This window comes from Haemaphysalis longicornis, unplaced genomic scaffold, assembly GCF_048455015.1.
Source record: "Haemaphysalis longicornis isolate Haplotype H1 unplaced genomic scaffold, Haemaphysalis longicornis Haplotype H1 scaffold_2, whole genome shotgun sequence".
Lineage (NCBI taxonomy): Eukaryota > Metazoa > Arthropoda > Arachnida > Ixodida > Ixodidae > Haemaphysalis > Haemaphysalis longicornis.
The window spans coordinates 5,595,412-5,618,963 of NW_027526295.1; the positions used below are offsets into that span (position 1 = coordinate 5,595,412).

General features: G+C 52.7%; 1 protein-coding gene across 7 annotated transcripts in view; it reads right to left on the reverse strand.

Moving 5' to 3' along the window:
* Nucleotides 1–5,761: 5,761 nt before the first annotated feature.
* The window catches only part of LOC144168706 (glycoprotein-N-acetylgalactosamine 3-beta-galactosyltransferase 1-like), a 119,879-nt gene continuing 102,088 nt past the window's right edge, over nt 5,762–23,552 (reverse strand). For all 7 annotated transcript variants that reach the window (XM_077697642.1, XM_077697647.1, XM_077697643.1 and 4 more), the window contains 2 exons: nt 13,922–14,589; nt 5,762–10,422 (listed from right to left, as the gene is read on the reverse strand). In XM_077697642.1, coding sequence (XP_077553768.1) covers nt 10,258–10,422; nt 13,922–14,589 — 833 coding nt within the window. In that variant the 3' untranslated portion in view covers nt 5,762–10,257. The remainder of the gene's footprint in view (nt 10,423–13,921; nt 14,590–23,552) is intronic.

The following is a 23,552-nucleotide window of genomic DNA, read 5'->3' on the forward strand; positions in this document are numbered from 1 at the left end:
ACACATGCCCTACCAGCTATCCTCTGAAGCCTGGTAAAACTCAGTGAGGAAAGGTCCCGCACTCACCATTGACCGCCGTGAATTCTGCGTAGTCCGAGCCGCCTTGACGTCCGTGAAGTTGGGTCCCGCTGGCCCCAGTTCTCACATTGGCAAAGGCGTCCCCGTACCTCGTCGCCACGGTCATGTAGTGGTAGCGTAATGGGCTAGCACAAGAGCTGCCTCGGTGTTCACGACAAAAAGCCGAGCAAAACTTACCTGGTCTTACTGTACGGCGAGAGACGAAGGCGACGACACAGGAACAGCATGGAGCCGACGGACAGAGGGGCGCTCTTACTTGAGCCCCAGATGTTGACTGAATCGAACCACCCAAAAGGTGGAATTTATACACAAAAGCTGTAATGGTTCCGCCGCCTCCAAGGGCTTTGCACACTACTTACATGTCTATCACAAATCGTAAGTGTCCACAACGGCTGTTTCAGACACCGATATGACTGTTTTTGAATGGTGAATCTCTTGCCGCCACTGATCATATGCGTATACTGGGGTTAGAAATCAGTGAAACTGGATAAAAGGCCATCAGCACGCTACACTTGTTCCGCCGAATCGGTCAGAAGCCAGGGGGTGCCCGCTCTCGAGTCATGCATACGCTAGTGCGTGCCATATTCCAGCCTCGGCTCGTTGACCAAGCCCAATTTCAACATTTCACCTTGCGCGATTGGGATCGCTTAGAAACTGCAAACAGAGAAGCAATGCGAGTTATTACCGGAATCTTTGCATCACTCCAATACGGACACTTCAAGCCGATGTTCGACTGAACACGCTGGATGAAGCTACACCAGCATCGATCAGCTCGTCCTTTAAAAATTCAAATAATGCCCGCCGCGGCAGCACTTCCACACTACTATGATCGTGCTCTGCCTCTGCTACCTCGCTCAGCGGAGCCACTTCTATGGCGCATCAACCATAGGCTACGGACAACCGGCCCCTAGGGTGCATAAAAAGCATTCAGGCCACCCCAACGCTCCCTCTCGACTCGCCAGAGGGCCTTCAAGTGCATATTGACGCAGGAACAGCGGACGGCATCCTGCACACAAGCCTTGTCTGCCCCTCTGTTCCATCCATCACATGCACGTATTTCACGGAGACGCTCAACCTTCTGTAATGGCGGAGCTGGTTCATGATGGCCTAAGTGCTATAGCTTCTGATCTCTACGCTGCCCCACCATCGTGCTCGGTAGTATACACCGATTCCACCCAGGCTGCTCGAGAGCTCTGGCACGTAAACAGCTAGTACACTTAAATGTGCACCAGAGGTACACCAGATACTCCAATCATTCCTGCGCCCTGTTCACACCCTCTGTACCCGCAGGAGCACGACCATGCGCGCTCTCGCCGACTTGGCCGCTCACCCGCAGCAAGTGGTGTACCCGCTCCCGCTTCTGCAGCTGTCACTGGAGGACAGACACCCTATTCATCGAAAGATATTTTCGGCGCTCCACACGTGACCTTCTCCCTCCGCGTTGCTCTCATCTTCCTGGTGGCTTAACCCGCAATGAAGAGGTCGTGCTTCGGAGAATCCGCCTGGGCGTCGCACTGACGCCTGCTGTGCGAGCAACGCGGACTCCTAGTATTGCAGATCCTCCCCAACCTGCCCCTGCTGCTGAAGCGACATTGGAACACTTTCTAGGGACGTGTCCAGGGCTCCAACCAGCCCGAGCCCGACACATGGGGTCCCCAGGACATCGCCCAGGCCGCCCTCCCGATATTCATCCGTGGGCGCACGGCCCACTTAACAAAAAACTGCTGGAATTAATTTCCGAAACTGCACTGTATAGTTTCCTGTAGCGCACCCGCATAATATTGCTTTTCTTTGTGTCTGTGTCGTATCTCTGTCATGTTTTTTTCATTGTTTCCCTCGCAAGCTCTGCGGCAAAATGGCGCAATAAAAAGAGTGTAGTGTAACAGGGGGAGGAGAGATCTCGGCGAGCGGAGACTGCTCGCAGATTCAAGTCTCAACACGGCCCTGCTTGTCGAAGCTTGTTTGAGGAGGACGGGATTTCCTGGAGCACACAGAGCTTCCCTGCACTGCACCAAACATGTAGCACGCGCGCACAAGGGTAGCGGCGCGGTGAATCGTAACACAGCGAAGCTGTCCTTGGTCGAGGCTTTCGTGGTACGAGGCGTGGTAACGTGGGCGCAGCGATGTGGAGAGGGCATGGCCTGGCGAGGGCAAGAACAAAGGGCAAGCACAGGTGCAGCGTAGCGGGGAGCGGGCGCCCAGCGCAGGTGGGCGGAGCCAAGCAGAGGAGCGGGGTCAGCCAATTGGAGAGTGCGCCGCAAAATAAAGCGCTAACTGGACGCACAAAGTAAGGAAGACAAACAATACGCAACCCACAAAGGTTTATTTGAAGGAAAATAACTTTCCTTAAATAGGCTCCGACATACACGTAAAAAACATAAAGCAGATAGCAAAAGCGATGAACACCGCAATACTCATTTCGCCTACAGCATGCTGTCTGAAACACGGGATTCATTGCTAAAAAGTGATAATGAAGGTTCACTGATGCACCTTTCGCGATTTTTTTTGGATGAAGTACGCTTTTGAAAGCTCACGCGCCACAGTGTCACGGCTCCTGTAAATGATAATGGTTTCTTTGAGGCGCGGAGTACATCCACAATCATGACAATGTATGGGCAAGTGTGACCCAGCGCCGTTCTTCATTGATAAATCGTGTTCTCGGAGGCGATCGTTCCTGCAACGTCCCTTTTCCCGATCTGCTGTACAATACCAACTTTGCATCCAACGTATTTCATGGCGTGTTTCTTCCCGCACGGACTAGGCTTCTTTTTGTAGCGAAAGCTAGACTACGCTACCTCGGGCAGTCTTCACAGGGTGACCAGTTTTAACCTTGAGAGCTAGAGGTCAACCACACCCCCTTCCGCAAACGCCGGGCACGATGATGGGGAGGGATCGGCGGCAGGGGATAGATAGGCTACACTTGGATGAGCCCAGCGCGAACTTAAACAAAGACAAAGAGAGTGGAACACAAGGACAGTCGCTGGTCTAACAATAAAGTTTAATATCAAGAAGGGTGAATATAAACACTTAACACAATACAATAAAACACACTGCGCATGAGTGAAATAAGTTTGTAGAAGTTACGGTGATAAGGAAACTAGATAAGACGCCGGCTACAGTCAAGGCCCACGCCGATCTGCAAACTCTTTGGGATGAGGATGCACGCTTGCTTGCCTGACACACTTGCCTCCTCTTTCTGCTACGTGGAACGCTTCAATAATTTCGCGGGCGTTTGTTCACGGTGCCTAAATAGAATTGCAGTGGCAGGAAAATTAAGTTTACATACGATGCACTTATTATATAGTGGAGACAAATGGGATGATGGGGGGCCCTTAATGACGATTCATGCTCCCTGAAACGCACGTTGATACGACTTGTGTTCCACTTTCTTTGGCTTTGCTTAAGTTAGCGCTGGTTTCATCCAGGAATGTCTTTCTAACTAGCCCAGCTTGCAACCCTTCCGCCGAGAGATAGGCGAGGAGGGAACGGAGTCGTGCGCGAGACCCGTGTCACCACATGGCGGAGGAAGGCGAGGAGGCCACCGCCGCAGCGATAAGCGCTCGCCACGAAGGAAGGCCAGGAAACTACGTACAGCCCCGTGCGACGGAGGAAGACGAACATCCAGCTGAGCTCGCTCGTACAGCGGCGAGACTTAAACAACGCCGTGAGGCGAAAAAAGATGATGAATGAGCAGCGTATTCATTGCAAACATGTCTGCATATCATTGTGAAACCCCACCTCGACCACCCCTTGAAAATGGGCCTAGCCAGGGCAGTGAAGCTTTCACTATCAACTAGGGTTAACCCACGGAGAAAGAAGTATTTCAGGAGGGGAATCTGCCGGGCTAGGACAGCGCAGGCGGGCGGCGCTTTAATGTCACTGTCTGGCGAGGAGGAAATGCAGCTTGCGGAGTAGAACAACAGAAGGCGCGTCAAGCGCGGTCCCATAGTTCACGTGTTCTTCTACGGACGCTACGCACAAAAATCGTAATATGACCGAATATAACGTGAAAATTACCAGATTTCTTTCTGTAAAATAAATAAATAGAAGTGCTGGGCATTTTAGCAGCAACTATTAATAAATACTTCCGAGTTACAAGCCGTACCGCGCTTGAAGCGAAGCACTAGAAGGGATCCCGGGGCAGACGACGTCTGCCGACACCGCCTTCCCGCCACTTGCGGTTCACTCTCGCCGCTCCTGCGGGCGGGTTCTGAAATTTGCGCGCATTTTTAATGTTGCACAGGTACGGCGGCGAAGTTAGGACAGTATGAATAGGAACTAATGGCATAGAGGATAAGAACCATCAATCACTGGAACTAATTATACCTAGATTTTCAACCACGTTTCTTTTTATAGGTTTCACGTTCCAGAAAAATCAAAGCCCCTTCGTCATACGATAACGATGTTTGATACGAGAAGATTTCTTCCACCGACTCCAATGAAAGTTCAGTTGCGCGAGTGATTCGTCGGCGTCGTCTGCGGCCTGCCCACGACGACAGCCGGATATGCACTGGCTGGCCTTGAACCGGCGCGCCTTTTCCCTTTGACGCCTCGCGACAGAGGGCGCGTCGGTGCCGTGCCCGGCGCCGTGACTTTATCTCGCCGCCGGAGCAAGCCCTGTTGCGCCTCCTGAATAATTCTTGCTCCGTGGGTTAACCACAGCTAATCCACAGACTTTTTTTCCCGCTGATACGGCTGCACAACCCATCCAGCTTCCATGGTGCGGAGGAAACAATGGGCGCCGGATATTTCGTAGCGGGCAACAATATTTGGCAGGAACTGCGCAATCGTTCGTATATATGCGTGAACCTGATTGCTGTGATGTCTGACATTTATCGTGTCCGCCACCAAGTGGGCGCCTAGTTTTTTCGGCTCCCAACACACTTAGTAAGATGTGTACGCGAGTGAATGAAGGCGCGCCTTCCCGTGGAATATGCGGCATAAAGGTCACGTGCGATCCTTCACCACGCCTGCGAGACAGGCGTGGTTCATGCCATTCTTTTGACATGCGGCCGGCAGTATGTAGGCCGAACTGGGCAGTGCTTGAACTATTTGTCCAATGGAGCAGGCATCCAGTGTCGGACCAAAATCTGGCGGCTGGCTCGCTTTGCAGCGTACACGTGAGCTGCTGGAAGCTTACACGGTACACAAGAGTGGCACTGATTGCGTGAGCAGCCTTCTGTTGCCTTGCCTCCGTTTATTGGGGACTAAGTGTTTAACTCAAAGTTTAACTTTAATGTTTAACTCAAAGCAGCGAAATGGTCGAACCGTTATCATGATGACGGAAAAGCTTGTTTGTTGTATATGTTTCTAATACTTATTTATGTTTTGCGCGTCTTCTGTGTTATCGCTCTTACCTTGGGGCAGCCTTCCCGTTTATATTGCCATAAGACAAACACTTCTCTTGCAGTCAGCAGTGTGTGTAGCCTCCTGCTTTGTATCCCGTTTGGAGCACTCTTTTTGTTTTGGTGATATGAACCAACAAGCCCAAAGACTTCCATTTCTTCTGTAACGAAAAACCACTGCCAGTACGCTACTGAGACATGGTGGAATGGACAAGAAACCGTCGTGATGATGTTTCCAGTAAACTTTCCTAGTCTCGGTATATTCTCCCCACTGAAAATTAAAAAAAAATGGTGTACTTATCTGCGTAGCGACGCAAAGTAGTACACATTACAACGTATCACTTGTCAAAGCGTTTGAACGGGACATTTGACTTTATTACACGGGTCAAGACGACGTCTAAGGGCGGACAAGCATGCTACAAAACCAATCATCACTGAACACTAAACCGATGACAATGTTTTGCATGTGCAGTACAGCGTAATGGCAACTTGTTTAAGGGACGTGAAGAGCACTTTGAGTAGATTGCATCCCATTTATCAAAGAAGAACTACGCCCTGATGCACTGGAGACTCCAGCTTGTGGCCACTGACGAGCCAGTGAACTTTGTGGCCCCCCACGAGGCAAGCAGTGTTTCACGAAAAACAAAAATGCATTTCTAATCACGAGCACATCCTGAAGCTGCCCTGTGAGAGTTCACGTTCTATACGTCTGCATAATGACGGATTTTCACGAGACTGCACGGCACACGCCTGCATTCCGCGCGAACCCCTCCGGAACAGCTGGATTCGTCGTTCCTCGTTCCTCCGCTGTTGCTGCTCTCAGCGGCTTGTAAACGCAACGCTAGTTTCACCAGCGCAAGGCTCTTACGTTATTTCTTGGAGCTGGGGTGCAACGATGTTCCTCACGCGTGGGGAAAAAAGTACAATGCCTGAACGGTACCGCAGTACTTTTCCGAACGAAGTGCGCAATATAATGCAAGGGACTCCCACGTGGGACTACTCTAGGCTTCGTGCAATTGCCAGTCGCCTGAACAAAACTGCCGAATCAAGGTTGATTTACTTTCTATGCAGGGTTTTCTGTAAGACATAGCATTGGTCCACAGGCGTAACAAGATTCGGCTCGTGGTAGCCGAGCTCGAAAGAGGAGGGCTCTTGTTCCGATGAAGATGTATTCTCCTGACGAAGAAATTATTGGCACATCCGGCATGACTAGAGCTTCTCAGGCCAGGCAGCATGCTTCTTCAATGCAGAGGCGTTAGTATTTCCCTCCCCTTCGATCAGAACGCTCTGAGCATTGTTCGCAAGGGGGCCTCGGGAACTTTCTCCGATCGGCGCGAAACGAACGGACGAGAGCGATCTTTTCAGAGTCTCGCACGCGCTGTATTTCCTGACCGGTTTATACAGGCTTCATAATCGTGGGAGGGCACTGACCGAGGAAAGACCCCCTGCAACGAATGAGATCAGCCAGCAAGACGAAGTTCCTCTGGGGGAGAAAGGAAGCAAAACACACCAACGCAACGCAGTGTTTATTGAAATTCGAAACAGCGCAAAAAGACGGGACAAGGAAACGACGACACAAGGCGCTGTTTTTTTTTGTTTTTTTTTCAGTGCCTTGTGTCTTCGTTTCCTTGTCCCGTCTTTTTGCGCTGTTTCGAATTTCAGTATGCACCACCACCTAGCCCAATTCTAACGCAGTGTTTATTTCCCCTTGTGTGCTGGCTAAGCAAATTGAACTGAGCGACAGACGCTAAGAGGAAATTATCCACACCTCTCATTTTCGGGCATTAACACTTTCCAGGAAATTATTAGCCTAGTTCGAAGATGTCCGCACGGTTATTTAAATGCCCGAACGACTAGTGAACGTAACCGCTATCAGGCGAATACGTTTCAGTGTCCATTCACAAAACTTGGTAAGGGCAAACGCCTGCTGTTAAGCTGAGGATAGGAACGTCATTTGCCGTTGCTCAGCTAAGCATCAGTGCCGTTCCCAAGAAGCGGCTCTTGGTTCGGCATCGGCCAAGTGGGACATGTACAATAGCAGTGGACGTAACGGGGAGTGGTGTGCTAAGCAGTTGCGCTACACGCGCGTTTTTCGATTGGGCTCAGTAGCGCCAGGAACGCGTCCCACTAATATTTGTTACAATAGCGAGAAAGCTCGAACTTAATCGGCGCAACATCTGTTTCGCTCAGGAGAGATTCAGTTCTTTATTTCATAGAGATTCGGTAACATCAGCGGTGGCTGCTTCTGTCTCCACCTAAATCCACCGCTTGGTTCTTCCAAACATTCCGCTACTCCTCGATGCTGTGTCCTCTTTCAGCAACGGCGTGTCGGAAGAGCAATGCCGAAAGTATCGGCAACTCGCAACCACCTGCACGGTTGGCTCGACGGTTGTGCGGCGAGAGCAGCGCCACAAGGCTGCTAGGTCAGGTTCTGCTGCCGAGTCGCCAAATTCCTACCACCGAGCTTAGTGGCTGCCAAATATCGCTGCTCGTTTCCATAGCTCAGTCTTTCTACAAGCCCGGATACGAAGCAAGCTGACCTTGCCGCGAAACACGCGCCTGGCACACACGGCACGAACAATTATCCGCCCTTTTTTTTCGCGAGGACAAAGCTGCGTGGGGGTGCAAAGTGCACGTGAAACAGCACTAAAACAAAGGGCACTGACTACGTTGCAAGCGCGACGACATTGTTTTGCCAGTAGTTTCCGCATGACATGAGCCGCACTCATTTCCTTCCATTCAACCCTAAGTCCTCCATTTCATTCGCCAGTACACAAGAACACTCCGATGTCGATGAGAACAGAAACGCTTCAGTAAACTCGTAGCGCTTTGGGAACAACTGATCCAAGTACACGATGGCGTCGCAGCCGACACACTATGGAGCGGTGATTGATTGATGATGAGGCGCCGACGCTACACAGGCGATGAGGCGCGCCGTAGTGGCTGACCACCAGGGGATCTTTAACGTGCGCTGAAATCGCGAACACACGGGCGTCCTTGATTTTCGCGTCTATCAGAAAAGCGGCCACCGCGGTTGGGAATCGTACCCGCGACCTCGGGATCAGCAGCGTAACGCGTTAGTATGGAGCGGTGAAACGGCAAGGAACGCGTGTGCAGGTTCTAGCGTTGCCTGCCAGCAGCACTAACTTAGCAGGAATGTTGTTTAGCTGCTGCCCACGGCGCTATTCCTGCAATAGACACCACTGCCGCCACGCATGGCGACATTTAGCTATAGCTTGGATGCTGAGGCCAATTAAAAAATTAGAGGCTCCCTCAATCTCCGATGGCGGCGAAGCTGTTTTGTGTTACATCGTAAACAGCAAAAACGCTGCCGGGCACGGAAGCAGAGATGGCAAAGGAAACAGGTACGGTCGCGGAAAAGAACGTTCAACTTATACCTCGATTCGGCGCTAGAAGAATTCTACAGTCGTTCCGAGTTGTGATAAATGGCTATTTCAAAGCCAAGTCCTACCGCTCCTTCCCTTACAACTACACGCATGGGAGAGTATGGTCCCGGGAAATGACTGCAAATGGCATTCTCATACAAGCAGCTCAGAAGCTTTCAGAGCAGGTGCGTGTAATGCCCTTAATGCCCTGCGGACACAATTGACGAAGAGAAAAAAAATTATCTGTACACCTAAGCAGTTTTCGCGACGTAGTCAATGCGAAAGCATTAGTGTTCGATTGTTGAACTGATATGGCGGTGTTCCGTCACTCCCAAATCTGGGAGCCGAAGCTGCTGCTATTGAGGTAGACAGTTAACAGTCCAGCAACGTACACACAACACCGGTAACTAGCGGGCTCATTCTGCGGGCAGTCATGACGTGGGTATTTGCAACGGCGCCGCCTTCTCTCGATCGGCCGGAACAACACGCGCCCAGTTGTGCGATTGTGACCTCTCGTTCGTCCTTATAAGCGTTACGTATAAGTATCAGCGTAAACGTGCTTTGCTGCTTACGTGATCATAATGCTCACATTACTCTTGTGGGCCTTGGCGCACGTTCCTCACACACGCTCGCAAGTCGAAGGCCACAACGCGCTCACTGCATCCCTGTTCAGCAGCTAGAGCCGAGTACCAGCAGCCGGGGCGTAGCAGATATGCGTGCTTGACTCGCATTGCAGAGGCCCGGTGCTTAAATCGCAGGCCCAAATTTGCCCAATTTTCTTTTCCACTCAATTACGTCCCTTTGATTCTCTTTGGGACCACGGCCATTTTACGTGCCACATCTACGGTCAGACCGACGGGGACGCCATGTTTAGGACCTACCAAGTCAACTAATGCTTTCGCATTTAGATATCTCCACGCTCGCTAACATATTGCCACAGAAACTCCCGCCGTATGGCACTGAAATGCACCGACTCGAGGTTTGGGCGTCGCGCGGCTGCACCCCGCCAAAAAAGAGGGACCGGAGAAATGAGCTCCGCTCCAATAGCGCTCATCCGGGGAGAAATGCGATTAACTTAAGCGACGCAATGAGGGGGAGATTTGGTCCACATACTCGGCGCCTCCAAGAGCGCTAAATGCCCATTTCAGCCACGGCGGGCGGACGCACGCCAGCACGTTAGCCCGATTTCGCCATGGAAGGGGACAGCGGGGGGAAATGATAGAGGTGTGGCCAGAAATGACCACGAGGCGTCGCACGGGGAAGGGAACATCACAGAGAGGAGAATGGCCGTGGGCGAGGCCAGTTGCTTCGCTAGGATGGAGCGGACGTGTCCCGCACGCGAGATGCAGTCCGCCGAGACACAAGCGGCCGCCGTCATGAGCAGGCGCTAGGATAGCTCCGTGGCACCGTCCACTTGTCCTGCCGGCGCGGCACGCACGGGGAAGCGATCATGGCGCGCTAGTCCTGTTGGGGAGGCCGGGGAGGGTCCTCGAGCGCACGCTGGTGTCGATGCCGAAGGGCCGCAGGTGGTAGATGAGGTACTCCATCACGTACATCATGTTCGGGCTCACGTAGTGGAACGAGATGGCCGTGTCGCTGCAGCACTCCATGCCCTGCGGAATGCGCGCTGGCATTAAAGAGATCGCCCGAGAAACGACGCGCTGCTCAGTTCAACAATCCAACGTTAGCTCGTAGCGGAACGACGCAAGTCACTTGCACAGAATCAGACACGGCAGTTGTGACAGACCAAGGGCAGTCTGCCGTACACTCTTCCGTATTTCTACACTGCAGCAGGACAAACACGGGCCGCCTTTCTTACGCTTAATCCGCAGTACGAATCTTTTTAAATGCAGAGCATTTCAGTAACTCACGATGTCACCCGCGTTGGCGTCCGTAGTCCGCATTGCTCCCCCTACACTATATAAAAAAAATAATACTTGCCGGCGCCAGGTTTCGAACCAACGACTCTGCGGGCGGAACGCAAGGTACATGGTGCTCTACCCACTGCACTACAAAGCCGACGCAGAATGGAAGGTTACGAACACGCCTTATATCCTTGACTCATTCAACCGTCGGCCACAGGTGCGCCCTCTCCCCCGCGTCCTCCTCGCCTTCTCTCCGCTCGCAACGCCCTCTCTCGCCGCGTTGGATTCGCGCTGATCAACAGTCGGATCGCGCGCAAGAACAGGTGGGGGCGCTCGCATCGCGCTCTCTCGCCGCGGTCGGTTCGCACTTAAACCACATATGTCGTTTCGCGCGTTCTCCGGTCGCTAACATCTGTGGCGTGATCGTGACGTCAACATCACGCGTTCGTGTGGTGGCGCGATTTTGGCGCTATAACACTCTCTCGCGAGGGGCATTGGATTGGATTCGATTGGATTGGCTTGGATTGGCTTGGTTTGGATTTGGATTGGATTAAAGTGGATTGTGTTGGATTGTGTTGCGTCATAGCCGCGGCAGGGGGTTCACGGCACGTTTCACGTTTCACCAGCGACTTCATCGACAATGTCTACGCTGGAAGACAACAATTACAACAACAACCAATACGTAATCCATACGACTTGCACGCGCGCCCCCCGCGGAAATGCTCTGCATTTGATTGTGCCCCTCGCGGAGGGGATGTTTTTGTTGGCTTGGATTGGATTGGACTAAAGTGGATTGTGTTGGATTGTGTTGCGTCATAGCCGCGCCACGTTGCGTCATAGCCGCTCCACGTTGCGTCATAGCAGCGGCAGGGGGTTCACGGCACGTTTCATCATCGACTTCATCGAGGATGTCTACACTGGAAGACAACAATTACAAACACAACAACCAATGCGTAAGCCATACGACTTGCAGGCGCGCCCCCCCGCGGAAATGCTCTGCATTTGATCGTGCCCCTCTTGAGGGGGATGTTTTTTCTCTGATTTTCTCATGCGATCCCTCCGCAGAATTCCCTGTCAGCCACTAACTATACAGCACATCCTGTCCCTCCACGGCCGTTCCGTCGCCCGCTGATCCCAACTGTTCTCGACATCACATGCCTGCCCCTATTCCCTTCCACTTCAGCGTGCGTCCGAGTCCTGTCTGCTTCAACCTTGCGCTGATGCCTCAGCAAACCGATTCGGTGTTCTGGGGCCGAATTCTCAAAAACGACGGGGTGTCGCTTTGAAACGACGGGGCGTCGCTTTGAAACGACGGGGTAGCGCCATGAAAATGCATGTGTTCTGGGGTTGGGGCCGCCGCTTTGGGGTGTTTTGCGAAGGGACTGAGCCGCAGAAAAGCAGTGTGGCAAGGGCGCGAAGCGACACCCACTGCCCCCGTTGTTTCGCTTGTAGCTTCGCGCCCTTGCCACACTGCTTTTCTGCGGCTCAGTCCCTTCGCAAAACACCCCAAAGCGGCGGCCCCAACCCCAGAACACATGCGTTTGCATGGCGCTACCCCGTCGTTTCAAAGCGACGCCCCGTCGTTTTGGAGAATTCGGCCCCTGGCTAGTGCAGCTCCCGGCGTGCCAAGGAATGCAGAGATGCGGATTGGCAAGCGGGCTTTAAATTTGGCTCGTTAGCCAGAACAGTAAGCTGCACTAATTGCACTCATGGACTGCAACAGGTGAAGTAGCGTACACTAGGGCGCAAAACCCACCACTGGGTTTTGCCACGTTGTTTTCCTATTCCGAGCACTAATACGAGAATACGGTGCTTCAAGTGGTTGAGTGCATGCCAGGGCGGGAAGAAACCGTGGGAAAAGCGGGGGACACAGGCACGAGCATCACAGAAGCGGGACGGGCCCTGCCTACATAGGGACACCCGATCGCCTGGGCATAGCTGCAGGTTCCGCTGTTTCGCACCCATTACACGCACGCAGCATTCTACGCTAACGACGCTGATTTGACAAACTATCGCGGACAAAGGCCTCGAAGCCCTTGCCAGTCATCGAAAGCAAAAAAACTGCAATGGGCGCAAACAACGTATACGATTCAGTCGCATCCAAGTTACAGTACACTGCCATCACGACTTCTAGCGATTTCTCGACGAAACAAGCTTTCCGCACCCTAGGCGTCGCCGTTCATTTCTCAGTGCTACTGCAGAGATGACACAAAACGCGTAAAACAATAATATAATTCCGATAGTTGCCATCCCACAACATCTGGAACAAGATGTGTCCAGATGAGGCCTGGGTAATGATACGGAAAATTTGGGAAGCGCCGCTGACTCTTAGTGCTCACTTTTACCTAGTTGAAAGCAAAACTGAGAATTTTTCCCCAAAACGTAGCACAAATTGACTTTAGTCAATCAAGTGCAAGCGCATGAAATGGGTGCTCGTGCACCTTCGTGCATTGCGGAAATAAGAACCTTGTTCGCACATTTCTTAAACCAATTTGTCAGCTGAGACAAAAGGGCTAACCTTAAGCAGCAACAAGCGAAACAAGGCACCAATACAAAAGGCATGTTTCTTCTTCGAAGAAGGCAGCTCGTCGAAGAGATGTATACGGTCACGGACAAATAAAACGCGAACACAAAAATATGAACCAGAACACAGAAATCGCGCCATTTCTTTCGATTCAAGTCGCAATGACACGGGGCCTAGTTATAAAAACAAGGTTGGGAAATGTGGCTTCCCAGATATACCAATTGCGCGTCATTATTGGTCCTCAAAGAACAGTATTTTTTTCAAATTCGCGTGTTCTGGTTCATACTTTCGTGTTCGCACTTCAACGTCCATGACTGTACACCACCTGTGCCGCGCTCTTTGCACCAAACTGCGGTGCAATGTACACATCCAATAGAATTATCTATTAGCAACACAGCGCGAAAAAAGACCAAGGACGAGACGAAGACGACAAACAAGCGCTGTCTTCGTCTCGTCTTTGGTCTTTTTTCACGCTGTGTTGCTAATGGATTACCAACTAGCAGGAACCCTCACGCTTTTAGAATTATCTAGGCATTTTAATTATGAGAACACTACATCACAGACATCAACGTTCAGAGGAGGGCAGGTAAAACACATTCTTCAGACACGCACACGGACTCAAGAAGTGTGCAGGAGCAAGTTTCTGCCCTGTCTCGAATGGCTACCCATCCCCTTCACTTGCCAGAGGAGGCCGGCCGAGACCGAGTGTAAGAACGAACGCACCTCTTTGAGCGGGTAGTAGGTGTAGGACCAGAGCCAGAAGTCCTTGGGCATCTGCCCCGGGATCAGGTGGCTCTCGGGAACCAGCGGGAAGAAGCGGCCCCTGCCGGCCGAGTCGCGCGTGTCCCCCGCGGCCACGCCGAGCCGCTGCAGGCAGCGGCCCATCTCGACGTCCTCGGCGCCTCCGCCGTCGGCGCGGCAGCCGCTGTGGGGCCCGCGCTCCGCCAGCCGCCGCACGGCCTCGCGGCTCAGCACGTAGCCGGCGCCCCCGCTCATGTAGCCCTGCTTGACGTACGGCCGGAAGCGGCAGCCGTAGTACACGGCCTCCGAGGCGTTCTTGTCGCGCAGGAAGTAGCGCAGGTTCTCCACCACCACGTACGTGTCGTCGTCCGCCTTGAGGAACCACTCGTGGTCGCGCAGGTGGTGCCGCGCCACGTAGTCGAAGGCCGCCTTGGTCTTGGCCCAGAGCGCGCTGCGCGACTCGGTCACGTTCAGCGCCACGGCGGGCAGCGAGGCGTCCGCGCGGGAGCTCATGAACAGCAGCGTGTTGCAGCGGCGCCCCCATGTGGCCTTCACGTGGCGCGCCTTGCGGGCGTGGTTGCGCGGCTGCGTCATCACCCAGCACAGCACGCGCACCTCCCGCCGCAGCTCGCGGGCCACGCGGTCTTCCTCTGCACAGGGTTAAAAAAGGCCAGCTGCGCTCAATTTTTTCTTCGTCCCCAGTTGATCCATATAAGTAGTCTATGCTCTTAAAATCACCATGGCGAAATCTTAGCTTCGTAATCACAGAGCACGCTAGGTACCGTCGTTAGAAGTACTTCCGAGCAGACGACGTTTGAACCTGGCGGACAGTCGCCGAAACAAGTTCCGAGCGGCCTGTGACGGAAGTTGGGGAACCTGTCCCGCGAAGCTCGCGCTTCTCCGGCGATTTGCAGGGCGCTCCGCCGGGCGCAGGGATGCGTCCGCCCGGGATTCCTCTCTTACACCAGCGCGCTGTGCCACCGTCGCACTCACATGTCTAAAACTAACCGCATAGGCAGCAATATCCGTTATTTTTCAACTCAATAAAGATCAGAAGCCTACAAGCTATTCACGCGCCTGCGAACGTTTTGCAGTAGGCAAAACTTTTTTTTTACTCGAAAGTAATATCTTTACCCAAAGAAAAAATAGCGCGAATCGAGCGCTTGCCTTGCACTTGTCATTCCTATTGCATTTATGACAGAAAAAAAAGATACTTTATAAATTCTTGACCACTTGCAATACCGCGTCCAATATTGGTCATATTTGAGCTGCCCAACGCCACCTCCATCCTTTAGACCTTTCCAAAAGTTCGACGACCAAAGTAGAGTTGCTATTCACGTGGGTATACACATTTGTGCGACTTTTGTCTCACTCGCTAAGTGAACCAAAATCAGCCTTTCTCGTAGTAACATATACATCAGCACAAATATTGGCCATCGTTTTCGCGAAGTGCGAAAGTTAACGAAACTGCTACTCTCCTAAACAATAAACCAGTGAAGCATTTAATTGTTAGAGCGTTAGATTTAGTTTACTTGAAAGTTTTCAACAGCACATGTCTCTGGTGAACGTATAAAACAGCGGTAGATAGGAAACTTTTTAAATGCGAATGCATTTCTTAGTCGGGGGATGTCGTGCTCCGTCGGCGTGCGCCTGCATTCTTCCAGCGCGAGCGCACGTGAGCGCGCGCCTCGTAGTTCTGCCTTCGTCGTCGTCGTCGTCGTAAATGCGAATGCATTTCTTAGTCGGGGGTTGTCGTGCTCCGTCGGCGTGCGCCCGCAGGTGTTATCCCTCCGCGCTCCTCCTCGCCCCTAGCAACAGCCGTGGCGCGCCTAGCAACCGGAGCAGCTGGTAGCTCGGGCGGGACTAGCGGAGGGCAAGGGGACAGGAGGAGCGCGCTCGGTCGTGTGAGGGCGCTCGCATCGCGGAGCTCGGGCGGAGTAGCGGAGAGTGAGTGGAGAGGAGGAGCGCGTTCGGGCGTGTGAGGGCGCTCGCATCGCGGAGCTCGGCGGGAGAGAGAGCTCGCGCGCGGGGCGGGCGTTTTGCGCGGGTCTCTCTCTCCTCTCCGCGTACCCTCTCTCCGCTCGCTGCACTCGGAAAATGTATATAAATGCAGTGGAGCGCACGCCTATCTCCGTTACTGCTTGCCGCAGCGCACTCATTGGTGCACCCAATGCATTCGCATTCCCGCACGATCCCCTTCAGGGAGGTGGGGGGAGTTTTTTTCGTGTTTTAGTGCATCATTTTGCTGTGGAAGCTTGCTTATAGTTTTAGATCCATTTTATAATTCGATTCTCGATGTGCAGCAAGGTGAAAAATACTGGGCTGATATTCCTGTTTGCATGTAATGTATAGTAAGAAAAGTGATTGATCTCTGCCGGCGTGCGATTTATTCCCTTCAAAGAGCTCAGCTACGTGACAGCCGAGGCGCCGGCTAACGAAAGCTGATTTTCGATATCATACGAGCAAGTAGCTTTGTAAATCAGGGTCCGCTTTCTTATTCGCAATGCCAAGAATCGGTACTCCGGCACTTACTCCGGACGGTCTACTACATCTCGACTGATAGCAACGCGACGCCGGAATTGCGCCTAACTCCATTAGCGTGGGCAAACGTTAGTGGAAGTTCTTCTGTGGAAATAACAGTGCGAAACGCGAAGTTACCACGCGCCTTTGAAGGCGGCTCTGAGCGGCCGCCGGTTCTGGCGCGGCCGCTTCCGTTGCATCACGTATACGTCACGTCCGGCCGCCGGTAATGGCCGCCTTTTTATAGGTGGTATTCGTTATTCGCTGACAAGTTTAGCTGTAAATTTCTTCGCTTGGCAACACTAGAAACGGTCGCAGACATGGCCGATGCGCCACGGACATGCCGCGGCTTGGGCCACTGCGCACGCACGCCGAAGATAAAAGAAAAAAAAACACCGGCTCGCGTCGTCGTTTCAACCTGATTCTCAACGGTCGTGCCAACAGAGATGTAATTAATCGCACTCACATTGGACTCGAGGCAATACTCTGCGTTCGGTGAGGTCGATTTTGTTAACGTGCAACACAGTGATGTGCTTAGCACGGAAAAGTACCGCCATCCCGCCGAGCCCGACGTAACGAGTGACGGCGCACTGACACGGTTGCCTGCATAGGCGCCTTGCCAGTAAATTACAAGCAATTTTTTCGGTTTCTAAAACGCCAATGTCGCGCGCCGCTCGCGTCGCGCGCGTTGATGTTTGAAGCGCAGTATTTTGCATTTCGCACACTTTTTATGCGTACTATCAGGTGACATTATTTTTACGTTGTCTAAAATTTGAGTGCAGTCGGCCTTTAATAGGCAGCTCTCAGCGAACCTGGCCATCAGCTGTCACTACCATTTATTTATCATCTCCTCCGCCTGCCGTTTGCAGTGAGCGCCGCATTTAAAGGACACGGCAACTTTGTATGTTTAAAGCGAGCCGTATTTTTTTTTCTCTGAGCTTCGGCGAAAAGGTTGTGTAATTGAATGACACTCATCGATACGTCTGAAGTTGAATGAATGAATGATACTTATTTCTCCCAATAAAGACAAACGGAGGGTAAGGTGGTGGTGGTGAAAACGTTGCGTTGAGCTGACAGGGAAAAAAGTTGAGATTGAAATTCGAGAACTTGGCACAGCGCAGGCAAAAGCAGTGCAACTGCCCCTGGCGTCGTCTTTCACGCGGCAGTTTTTCACATACGGCCTCTCCTTCGCCCGACGGCGAGCAGTAAGCAGTGAACCTTAGCAATCGCGTATCTTGACTATATTTCCGGGCTCCCGACTCACCAGCCAGGTCGCGCTGCTGGGCAGTGGATGAAGATATATGCATGGAGACTCGTGACAGGCAAAGCTCACAACGAGCCCCTCGTAAAGCGGCGCTCCGGGAAGCCACAGCTAAGATGCCCGGAGCGAAGGTATGAACTGAACGGTGGAACATTACCACTCTAAAGCGCACAAAACACAGGACACGAGCACAGGGTCATGAGTGCGTCCCGTTGGTGCTTTGCTGTGTGCTGAGTGCATGCTTCCTCTTTTCTACGCAGACGGCTTTTTTCACCGGCGCAGCTGAGGACCGGGATTCAGAATTGGGCACAGACCCGCCGCGGTGGCTCAGTGGCTAAGGCGTTGCGCTGCTGAGCACAAGGTCGCGGGTTCGATTCCCGGCCGCGGCGGCCGCTTTTCTGATGGAGGCGAAAAGCGAAAACGCCCGTGTGTACGAGATTTCGGCGCACGATAAAGATCCCCAGGTGGTCAAAATTAATCCGGAGCCCTCCACTACGGCGCGCCTCATCGCCTGCGTTGCGTCGGCGCGTTAAACCCCACAATCAATCATCAGAATTGGGCACAGGTATGCTAGCTTGGGCACATAGTCGGAAAATTTGTTACTGCGTAGCGCACTATTTTGCAGAAACTGACGCAAATGCCAGGCTCCTTTTTGTAATTGTCCAGCCTGAATGAATGAAACTTTATTAATGATACGGGCGGCTTGATTGATTGTGGGATTGTGCTCAGGAGCGCAACGCCTTAGCCACTGAGCCACCGCGGCGGGTCGGAGTTCAAAGTCGACAGTGGAAGTCCAAGCTCTCTCGCGATACGCATTTTTCACCTGTCGGTACCTTGTGGACTACCCGCAGAACGCCAGGTTTGTCTTTAAAGGGACCCTGCAACACTTACCATCGACTACTCGGAATGTATTTTGGGGTAAAGTCTATTGTCCCAGCAATCTCCTCCCGCAAGAATTATGAAAATCCGTTCACTATCACCGAAACTACGCGCGATGAAAAATCGCGCATAAATGTTCCCTCTCAACTCAACCGCGGACAACGCGACGAAAGCTGCGCGCTCTCTCCCGGAGAGGGGGGTGGCGCGCGGCGTTCTGCTCGGCGGCCTTCGATATGTCACAGGCCGGGAGTTTCGTCCTTTTCCCAGCAACGTGGACGGGTCTATTTCCGGTCTGGTGCCACAAAAAAGCAGGCATGGTGGCATGCTCGCAAGCAAGCGCTCAGGCTGGTAGGGCGTCTTTGGAGCAATAAACGTTTGTTGTGAAGTGGGCTCGTTGAAAGTGGAATATTTAGTTCGTCACTCAAACTCCGCGCGCACTCAAAACAAAAGAAACACCAAAAGCATGCGGACAGGTTCAGACATAGAAGAGGTTCATTCACAGCGCCGACGACGGCTGATCGTCACAGGAAGTACCAGAAGTTGACCAGCGACAGCCAATAGGACAGCCAGGTCAGCCATGGCCCGATTGACGTCGCAGAGGCCATGCCAGGGGAGCATAATGAGGACAAGTGAAGAGAGAGCGGTTGGTTTTTCCGCGTCTTTCACGGCGATTTGCGCACTTACCGCTTCACGTGCACGTGTAATATTTGACTCGGGTGTTCCTGGAGGTCTCATCTAAACGTCGCGCAGGTTTACTTGCACTGCACGAAGAGTGTTGCAGGGTCCCTTTAAAGGGGACATGAAGAGAAAATGCAAGTTTGTTTCCTCATGGAGGCTAAAAGCGAAAACCTCCGTGCGTTCGAGATTTCGGTGCACGTTAAAGATACTTAGGTGGTCAAAATTAATCCGCAACCATCCACTACGGCGCGCCTCATCGCCTGTGTAGCGTCGGCACATTAAACCTCACAACCGAAATGCAAGTTTGCTTCATTCTAACGATTGACTCGTTAGAATAACACTGATACCACTTTGAAAGCAAACAGCCCTCAAATAAGCTCTATAATTAGGAAAAATGGGAATGGCCGTGCGACCCACTAACTCATCTCCCGCACTAGAACATATGACGTATTATGGACAGCTGTGCGATTGGCCGAGGCCGGCAAAAGCAAACGCAAGTTAGGCAGGGCTTATAAGCTTGCAGAACGAGATATTTGCGCTTAAATTTAATGCAGACTCTTTTAATAGGAGTAATAATGGTGGGGTAAACAATGAAAGTCACGAACGCACACGTAAACATAGAAGCACCAGCGCACGCTGCGCGCACTACGCCTGTTTGCTGCACAGCCTTGCTGCACTGGCACAAGCGACACTGTCTTCGGTGACTCTGTTTGTCGAGCATACCTAGTGCTCCATGAAGCCATTACTATCAACCGTAAAAAAATTAGCCAGGTACAAATGCGGTCAAAAACAAAGCTAGTGCGGACAGCGCGGTCCTGAGCAGTATCGTAGCGCCCTCTAGGCGGACTGGCGGTAAACAAGGCGTTTCACCATGCGCTACAGCCCTAGTTGGCATACTCTCCCTGCATACGTCATCGCAGACGTCACGAAATACACGATTCAGCGCGAGAATTAAGATTTTGGCTAAATTGTTTAATTTCTCAGTGCTAGCGGACCAGCTCTGGGGGAAAAATAAAACACCAAATGTTTCGAATAAAAGAACTTTGTCTTCATGGCCCCTTTAAAAAATAAAAAAAATTGTCTTCATGGTGCCTTTAAGCGATAGGGCTATTCGTTTGAGACGAATAGGGCTATTCGTCTTACCGATTGAGCTACAAGCCCACGCGAAGATGGCGGAGACCGACGGTGCACTCACCGAGCACATCTACGGGTTTAGCCCCTACCTTCTCGCTGAACGCCACGAGATAGCGTCACGCGACATCTCGCGCAGCTGTGCGCTCCACCCACGGAACCTGTGGCTTAAAGAAGTGGCTTATCGCTATCAGTGACGGTATGGCACAGATGTTAGCGCATGCGTCGTTTCAATGTTTTTATGTATATATGTCATTCCAGTCAAATAAAATTTTCAGTTGATAGTCAGCGCTCGTCCTGGTGTATTTTGTCCTATCGCGTTGTTTTTGCATCATGTCGACATACCAACTCGCCCAACTTTCCATCCTGCTGCAACCTATAGCGGCCGTGTGCCTGTCTTGCGCATGCTACAGGAGTTCTAAAATTAAAAGAAGCTCAAACCCGATGTTAGACGATTTCATTCTCCTCAGTCTCTGTCGCCGATCTCGTCGCCTCAGTCGGCGGCGGCAGAGACGCAAGAGAAGTAAGATCGTCTAACACCGGGTTTGATTGAGCTTCTAGACTTCCCAGTCATGTGCTTCACCAGTAGAACTCAACCAACCACCATTCGTGAATTATGCATTGATTTAAGCTTAGCACGGAATGTCTCTTTGAAGTAATAAAGGGTGTGGTTAAGCGCAATTCACTTGTCTCTGGTTTCACTCTTTATAGAGCCACGTGTGTGAATTCAAGTGACATCGCATAGTTAATCATCGGGGGTGTCGTTTAAAGCTTCGCTTTCCAGCCAGCGTCACAGGGTGGATTGGAGCGCTATTTTTTTACGACGCCCTGCGTCATCCGCCCCGTCTCGCCGACATCTCGCTGCATGGAGCTTGGCCTCTAGGCGGGCGCTCGCTCCTGGCTGCCGACGCCGTAGTTCTCGGTTGGCAGCGATGACGTCTGAAAGCTTAGCTATCTATGTCTCACGGATGGCGTCGTTCGTCCGACGAAAACGCGCTGGAGGAAAGCCAACCTTACACAATGGGTTGCACAAATCGATAATGATGATGAGCGAAGGCACATCAGGCGATCCGAAGAAAAGACATTGGCTGGCGATTACAATACTCCCTAATGCAATGTTTGGGCGCAGCTGCTTAGCTGTTTTGACTGTGCAAAATATGTTGAGGCAAAGAATTTCAGAAAGACATGTTTGTATAATTACAGAAAACTTGTATTTGCACCGGTTGCCTCGCTCATTGTTCAGCACTCACTCGAGGGTTCTGGCGTCGGCGGCGCTGAGCCTTCGCTCTAGCAGCTCGTTTAGCTGCAGCGGCCGACGATGCACACCACCGGTTGCCTCACTCGCAGTTCAGCACTCGCTCCTGGTGGCTGCAGTGCGCTCACTCGTGGGCTGTCTCGACGGCAGCTATGGTGAGCCCTCTGTCGGCGGCGCGAAGTGCGTCTCCGGAAGGGACCGCGAACTGCGTCTTAAGAAGCGAACGCACATCACGCGCACGCCCCCTTACGTTCTCGCCAAGCGTCGCGCAGTCGGTCGTCTCATGGGGGCAGAGCATGCTGCCCCCCTACCGCGCACATTCAGAGAAGCGGCTAGCGCTGCCACGGCGAACCGCTCTCCCCTACCAATTTCTCGGCAGTCACGGACACCTGGCCGCTAGTGAAATGCCACATCTTGCACACTGCTTGTCACGAATGGGACGACTGCGTTTTCTAAATTGCTGAATACCAATTCTAGCGGCCAGATCTCTGTAAGTGGTGTCTACATTTTGTTTTCCCACCCTGCAAACCAATCCTTAACGTATCTTTGCCGTACGACCACTTAATTCCGTCGGGTCCGGGTTAACCAGGAGGCGCTGTCGAACAAGTTAATCAAGCCGTGCAAAGGAAGCGCGCAATGGACACGAATACGCGCCAATACAGGCCTAAAACAACCGTCGCTAAGGCAGACGACAAAGCTGGCGGAAAGGTCTTGCTGACGCGCCCACCCGGGTGAGCACGAGCATGCTGGCTAATAGCGCCCTGTCGCCGCGCCATCTACACTGTGCTCCGTGAGTTAAAAGCGCCCTCCGCCTCCCCAGCCGCGTTGGGAATAATTGTCCCGGACGCAACGAAAGAACCGTGGCTGGTAGACGTAGAAAGCTTTGCTTTAAAAAAATTCCCTCGCACTTCCCCGAGGGGGAGAGTGTATAAGTGCGAATGCACGGTTGTTGATTGCGCGATTACGGTGGATATCGTGATCTTAATGAGTAGTCGAGAGATTACACACACGCACACAACTACAAAGAAAGATATTTCACTCGTTATTGCTGGTACCGTTGCCCGGTCCGCCATCATCGTTATCGAGATGCAGGACCAGCGACCGCTCTCGACGACGGCGCGCGCTCGACAAATACCCTCCCGCGCCACGCGGCCGCTACACGAGCGCCCTCACGCGCCGGAATGCGGAGCGCCCGCTACGCAAGCGAGAGCTCTCCTGCCCGAAGTGGAGAGGGGGCGCCCAACACCCGCAGTCACTGAGCGGAGAGAGGAGGAGGAGAGTAGCGCCCGCCGTTACGGCGAGGGCTACACGAGCGCCCTCACGCGTCGGAATGCGGAGCGCCCGCTACGCGAGCGAGAGCTCTCCCGCCCGAAGTGGAGAGGAGGCGCCCAACACCCGCAGTCACTGAGCGGAGAGAGGAGGAGGAGAGTAGCGCGCGCCCATCTCCCCCCGTTGCTAGGGAAGACGAGGAGCGCGCGCACCCGCATCTGTTGCTATGCGGACGACGGCGGCGGACGATTCAGGCTCGCTTAAGAAGTGCATTCGCACTTAAAAATCCCGGGCCATCTCCACTAACGTGAAACCTCGGGAGGGGCGAAGTGTAATCAAAGATTGCAAGTCTCTCTCTTCGCACGCGGCGCGCCCTGACTGGCTGCCGGTGAATCGCTGGTGCTGAGGCGGTGGCGCGCTCTCTCGTGTTCAACCGTATTTAAGTTTGGGGTAGCTGCAGGGATCAACAGGACCGCAATGCAATGCCCGCGCGTCGCCCTGGGGGGCTCGTCTTCAGCGATCAACGAGGCGCCGGTACCAGGCAAGTATACCTTTTCTTGCTTCCACCGCCCGCCCGACCTGATCAGGCCTAGCGTCAACAGGCAGTGGGTATTTGAGTG